This window comes from Rhyacophila brunnea, unplaced genomic scaffold (genome assembly GCF_057557595.1).
Source record: "Rhyacophila brunnea isolate RB1 unplaced genomic scaffold, BYU_Rbru_1.0 scaffold_6, whole genome shotgun sequence".
NCBI classification, from domain to species: domain Eukaryota; kingdom Metazoa; phylum Arthropoda; class Insecta; order Trichoptera; family Rhyacophilidae; genus Rhyacophila; species Rhyacophila brunnea.
In genome coordinates, this window is record NW_028233276.1 from 3,467 (window position 1) to 10,402 (window position 6,936).

Consider the following 6,936-nt stretch of genomic DNA (forward strand, 5'->3'; position numbering starts at 1 on the left):
CTAGGACACTGAGGTCACCACCCTCGACGCCGTCTGGCGACATGGATAAGGCTGGGCTCTCCAGATCGAGATCGAGTCCGGATTTGGAGGAGCATCCGAAAATGACGGCGCGCCTGACTGCCGAAGAACGCAAGAAGCCGGATCCCGAGCTCAAATCTGGACCATCGAAAAAACCGACGACCAAAAAGCAGTCCCCCGCTACATCTCTTCCTTCAAAGCCAAAGACATCCCAAGGAATTAGCCCTGACCCTCGAGACAAAGTGGAAGAAAGTGCCTCCACAGGCATTCAGGTAGTGGAATCCCTCAAAGGAAATATTACCAAGGAACAGAAAGAGGAACTGGTAAAAATATATTTAGACATCATGAAAGAGGCCAGGAAAATGAAAAATTCTATTGCAGACCTGAAAGAAGAATTGGCGATGACAAAACTTACAGCAGCCGAAGAATTACTCAAAAAAGAAGAACAGCATGCAAAAAATCTTCGAGAGGAAAAGCCAGTGCAAAGCCCTCAGGAATCATATGCCACAAGAGCAAAAAGGAACCTGCCAGAAGCGATCCATAAGATCCTCGTCAGCTCGACGAAGGAAGCCACCGCAGAAGACATAGCCAAAGAAATTAGGGCAAACATCAAGCCTCAAGATTTGAAAATCGGGGTCAGCTCCTTCAGAATTGGCAAAGAAAGCGTCATAATTGGCTGTCCCAAAGCTGACGACGCACACGCGCTCATCGCCAGAGTTAATACGCATTCAAATGGAACATTGGCAGCCAAGGCGGCGCAACGACGGAATCCGATCGTGATTCTGAAAGGCGTTGGAAAAGAATATGACGACAACGAGATTTCAGAACTCCTGATCCAACAAAATGAGGCCGTTGCAAATAATAGTACATCAAAAATGGAAATAAAAATTGTAAGGGTCCTAAAGAATAAAAATGATAAACTTAAAAATTGTATGTTACAGGTAACCCCGGCCATACGCACAGCCATGCTGGACTCCGAAAGGGTGAATCTCGGATTTATGAGGGTCCACGTTGAAGATGTTTCACCCCTCCTGCAGTGCTACAAATGCCAAGGATTTGGGCATACGTCCTTAAAATGCACAGAAAAAATGGAAAGATGTGCAAAATGCGCAAAAGCTCATAGCACCAAAGATTGCACCGCTACTGAAGATAAGTGTTGGAATTGCTGCAAGGCAAAGAAAACAAGCACAAATCACAGAGCGAACAGCAAAACATGCCCGTTCTTGGTGATGATGGAAGCAAGAGCCTTGGAGAGAATTAACTATGGACAATAAAGATTCCATAAAGCTCCTCCAATGGAACGTCCAAAGATGCAGAGCCGCTCACGAGGAGGTCATTAACTTTGACCAATTTGACGTGGCTCTGCTCCAAGAACCGTATGTTGGCGCATCGAACTCCATGCCGTCAAAAGCAGGACTAACGGTATTTCAGTCGCCGGGACGAATCGGCGAAATTTCAAAAGCCGCCGTAATCGTCTTCGGTGGCTGGGGATCGCCCATTCTTCTCACGCAGTACTCGGGCCCTAACATTGTTTGTGTCAAATTAGACAGTGCTACGGGACCAATAGTACTCACATCTGTATACGTAGAACCAGGTGCAGATCTTGCCCCTATTCTTCGAATTCTGGAAAAATTGATTGATTCTGAAAGTACAGTTTTGATAGGTGGAGACTTCAACGCAAAGAGCATTTGGTGGAACAGCAGCAGAACTGACAGCAGAGGAAGGGAGTTACAGGACCTCATTGCTGAGCTGGATCTCCAGATCCTCAATGAGGGCTCGACTCCAACCTTTCAAACTGTCAGAAACCACACAATCTGCAAGAGCGTAATTGACATTACAATATGTTCAGCTCATACCACTAAAGATGTCACCAGCTGGCGAGTGGACACCGAGATGAGTGCACTAAGCGACCATCATCCGATCACATTTGAATACGGAAAACAGAGCTTAGTAGAAACAAGCACTGGGACGAAACTCTACAAGACCACAAAAGTAAATTGGAATGAATTTGGGAAACAGGTAGAAGAATACCTTGAAGCAAAGAAGATAAATATCAGCTCCTTCAACGACGTGCATGACGAACACACACTTCGAATGAATATCAAGACGACAATTGAATCTTTGAAATTATCTTGCGACAAACTTATGCTACCCAAGAAGAGAACCGACAAGAAATACCCGAACCCGTGGTGGAACGACGAGCTTACTGAGCTGAAAAAGGCAGCGATTAAAGCAAAACACAAGCTGCAAAACTCTGGATCAACAAGAAGATTGACGATCACTTTACCAGAATATCTCGAAGCAAAAGAAAAATACAAGAGTGCCATCGATAAGGCAAAAACCGAATCTTGGAAACTCTACTGCTCGATTCAAACACGAGAAACAGTTTGGTCGACCGTCTATCGAGTATTGACAAGGACTTCAAAGAGATCAATCCCTGTAACGATGAGGACAGCAAGTGGAATGTGCAAAAATGCTGAAGAAACTGCAGAGGCTCTTCTACATCAATTCTTCCCAGATGATGATTCAACGACCGAAGGAAGCGAACACGCTGAGATCAGACGGGCTTTTAAAGCCAATATTTCTTCAGCGGATGATCCTCCTTTTACGAAAGAAGAATTGATTGACCTAACCTAACCTAACCTAACCTAACCTAACCAGTATAAGTTCAACAGTGACCGTGGAAGGACGTGCTCCGGTTGATGGTTGATACGTCATCGGGGAAAAATTTTCCTTTTTTTGGAAAATCATCCGAAACCAAGACTCACTACTTTCTTGGAAAAGCTCGGAAAAATCCAGGAAAATCTGGGAGAATCTCGGAAAAACTTTTTGTCACTTTCCTGAGTTTTCTTTGCTGGCTTGTCTGCGCGTCGAGGTCTCTCATCGGTTTTGGGTTTGCCCGATCGTTGAAGTCACTCGCCTGTCGTATGGACGTTAAGCATAAATTCTCGCTCAGATTTTCGATACAGGGCTGCGATCGTGGTGTATCTGAGGTGGAGATCGAGCTGGTCATCCTGTTCTTCGTTGGCCGTTGGACGCGGTGACGACTCACAACCATTCCAAACCGCTCTTTGAGCAATCCTAACCTAGAGCAGCGACTCAGGTGTCAAACCCTATTTCCGCGCGAATAGCGAGAGTTGGTATCCCGATTGCGGTCTACTTGTCGCCTGCACGGCATAGGGGCCGCGAAAGGGCGAGTCTGTTCTGGCGTTTGAGTTCCGTTGTAAGGGTATCAAGCCCCTGATTCGGTGACTTGACGTTGGGGCATACGGTTTCCGCTGCGTACTACCTTTCTTCTGAACCCGGTTGTCTGCTACACTCCCAGAGTGGTGCAGATCATTCGGGGCCAGATAGACTGGTTCAATAGTCTCGCGCACTCGGTTCACCGAAGTTCGCCGAAGACGTTCCCCTGATCCGTCAGGAATTGCACGAAGGAGAGTTGAACCTCCATCACTCCTCTTCCCAACGACTATGCCTAGGACACTGAGGTCACCACCCTCGACGCCGTCTGGCGACATGGATAAGGCTGGGCTCTCCAGATCGAGATCGAGTCCGGATTTGGAGGAGCATCCGAAAATGACGGCGCGCCTGACTGCCGAAGAACGCAAGAAGCCGGATCCCGAGCTCAAATCTGGACCATCGAAAAAACCGACGACCAAAAAGCAGTCCCCCGCTACATCTCTTCCTTCAAAGCCAAAGACATCCCAAGGAATTAGCCCTGACCCTCGAGACAAAGTGGAAGAAAGTGCCTCCACAGGCATTCAGGTAGTGGAATCCCTCAAAGGAAATATTACCAAGGAACAGAAAGAGGAACTGGTAAAAATATATTTAGACATCATGAAAGAGGCCAGGAAAATGAAAAATTCTATTGCAGACCTGAAAGAAGAATTGGCGATGACAAAACTTACAGCAGCCGAAGAATTACTCAAAAAAGAAGAACAGCATGCAAAAAATCTTCGAGAGGAAAAGCCAGTGCAAAGCCCTCAGGAATCATATGCCACAAGAGCAAAAAGGAACCTGCCAGAAGCGATCCATAAGATCCTCGTCAGCTCGACGAAGGAAGCCACCGCAGAAGACATAGCCAAAGAAATTAGGGCAAACATCAAGCCTCAAGATTTGAAAATCGGGGTCAGCTCCTTCAGAATTGGCAAAGAAAGCGTCATAATTGGCTGTCCCAAAGCTGACGACGCACACGCGCTCATCGCCAGAGTTAATACGCATTCAAATGGAACATTGGCAGCCAAGGCGGCGCAACGACGGAATCCGATCGTGATTCTGAAAGGCGTTGGAAAAGAATATGACGACAACGAGATTTCAGAACTCCTGATCCAACAAAATGAGGCCGTTGCAAATAATAGTACATCAAAAATGGAAATAAAAATTGTAAGGGTCCTAAAGAATAAAAATGATAAACTTAAAAATTGTATGTTACAGGTAACCCCGGCCATACGCACAGCCATGCTGGACTCCGAAAGGGTGAATCTCGGATTTATGAGGGTCCACGTTGAAGATGTTTCACCCCTCCTGCAGTGCTACAAATGCCAAGGATTTGGGCATACGTCCTTAAAATGCACAGAAAAAATGGAAAGATGTGCAAAATGCGCAAAAGCTCATAGCACCAAAGATTGCACCGCTACTGAAGATAAGTGTTGGAATTGCTGCAAGGCAAAGAAAACAAGCACAAATCACAGAGCGAACAGCAAAACATGCCCGTTCTTGGTGATGATGGAAGCAAGAGCCTTGGAGAGAATTAACTATGGACAATAAAGATTCCATAAAGCTCCTCCAATGGAACGTCCAAAGATGCAGAGCCGCTCACGAGGAGGTCATTAACTTTGACCAATTTGACGTGGCTCTGCTCCAAGAACCGTATGTTGGCGCATCGAACTCCATGCCGTCAAAAGCAGGACTAACGGTATTTCAGTCGCCGGGACGAATCGGCGAAATTTCAAAAGCCGCCGTAATCGTCTTCGGTGGCTGGGGATCGCCCATTCTTCTCACGCAGTACTCGGGCCCTAACATTGTTTGTGTCAAATTAGACAGTGCTACGGGACCAATAGTACTCACATCTGTATACGTAGAACCAGGTGCAGATCTTGCCCCTATTCTTCGAATTCTGGAAAAATTGATTGATTCTGAAAGTACAGTTTTGATAGGTGGAGACTTCAACGCAAAGAGCATTTGGTGGAACAGCAGCAGAACTGACAGCAGAGGAAGGGAGTTACAGGACCTCATTGCTGAGCTGGATCTCCAGATCCTCAATGAGGGCTCGACTCCAACCTTTCAAACTGTCAGAAACCACACAATCTGCAAGAGCGTAATTGACATTACAATATGTTCAGCTCATACCACTAAAGATGTCACCAGCTGGCGAGTGGACACCGAGATGAGTGCACTAAGCGACCATCATCCGATCACATTTGAATACGGAAAACAGAGCTTAGTAGAAACAAGCACTGGGACGAAACTCTACAAGACCACAAAAGTAAATTGGAATGAATTTGGGAAACAGGTAGAAGAATACCTTGAAGCAAAGAAGATAAATATCAGCTCCTTCAACGACGTGCATGACGAACACACACTTCGAATGAATATCAAGACGACAATTGAATCTTTGAAATTATCTTGCGACAAACTTATGCTACCCAAGAAGAGAACCGACAAGAAATACCCGAACCCGTGGTGGAACGACGAGCTTACTGAGCTGAAAAAGGCAGCGATTAAAGCAAAACACAAGCTGCAAAACTCTGGATCAACAAGAAGATTGACGATCACTTTACCAGAATATCTCGAAGCAAAAGAAAAATACAAGAGTGCCATCGATAAGGCAAAAACCGAATCTTGGAAACTCTACTGCTCGATTCAAACACGAGAAACAGTTTGGTCGACCGTCTATCGAGTATTGACAAGGACTTCAAAGAGATCAATCCCTGTAACGATGAGGACAGCAAGTGGAATGTGCAAAAATGCTGAAGAAACTGCAGAGGCTCTTCTACATCAATTCTTCCCAGATGATGATTCAACGACCGAAGGAAGCGAACACGCTGAGATCAGACGGGCTTTTAAAGCCAATATTTCTTCAGCGGATGATCCTCCTTTTACGAAAGAAGAATTGATTGACCTAACCTAACCTAACCTAACCTAACCTAACCAGTATAAGTTCAACAGTGACCGTGGAAGGACGTGCTCCGGTTGATGGTTGATACGTCATCGGGGAAAAATTTTCCTTTTTTTGGAAAATCATCCGAAACCAAGACTCACTACTTTCTTGGAAAAGCTCGGAAAAATCCAGGAAAATCTGGGAGAATCTCGGAAAAACTTTTTGTCACTTTCCTGAGTTTTCTTTGCTGGCTTGTCTGCGCGTCGAGGTCTCTCATCGGTTTTGGGTTTGCCCGATCGTTGAAGTCACTCGCCTGTCGTATGGACGTTAAGCATAAATTCTCGCTCAGATTTTCGATACAGGGCTGCGATCGTGGTGTATCTGAGGTGGAGATCGAGCTGGTCATCCTGTTCTTCGTTGGCCGTTGGACGCGGTGACGACTCACAACCATTCCAAACCGCTCTTTGAGCAATCCTAACCTAGAGCAGCGACTCAGGTGTCAAACCCTATTTCCGCGCGAATAGCGAGAGTTGGTATCCCGATTGCGGTCTACTTGTCGCCTGCACGGCATAGGGGCCGCGAAAGGGCGAGTCTGTTCTGGCGTTTGAGTTCCGTTGTAAGGGTATCAAGCCCCTGATTCGGTGACTTGACGTTGGGGCATACGGTTTCCGCTGCGTACTACCTTTCTTCTGAACCCGGTTGTCTGCTACACTCCCAGAGTGGTGCAGATCATTCGGGGCCAGATAGACTGGTTCAATAGTCTCGCGCACTCGGTTCACCGAAGTTCGCCGAAGACGTTCCCCTGATCCGTCAGGAAT

At 46.3% G+C, this 6,936-nt stretch overlaps 2 protein-coding genes across 2 annotated transcripts; both read left to right on the forward strand.

The window, feature by feature from the left end:
* Nucleotides 1-1,281: 1,281 nt before the first annotated feature.
* LOC147065056 (uncharacterized) lies at nt 1,282-2,655 on the forward strand. Its single transcript, XM_085956927.1, has one exon. It carries the CDS (start codon nt 1,282-1,284, stop codon nt 2,653-2,655), a length of 1,374 nt encoding a protein of 457 aa, XP_085813053.1.
* Nucleotides 2,656-4,774: 2,119 nt separating this feature from the next.
* LOC147065057 (uncharacterized) lies at nt 4,775-6,148 on the forward strand. The gene has a single exon (XM_085956928.1). It carries the CDS (start codon nt 4,775-4,777, stop codon nt 6,146-6,148), a length of 1,374 nt encoding a protein of 457 aa, XP_085813054.1.
* Nucleotides 6,149-6,936: the final 788 nt, after the last annotated feature.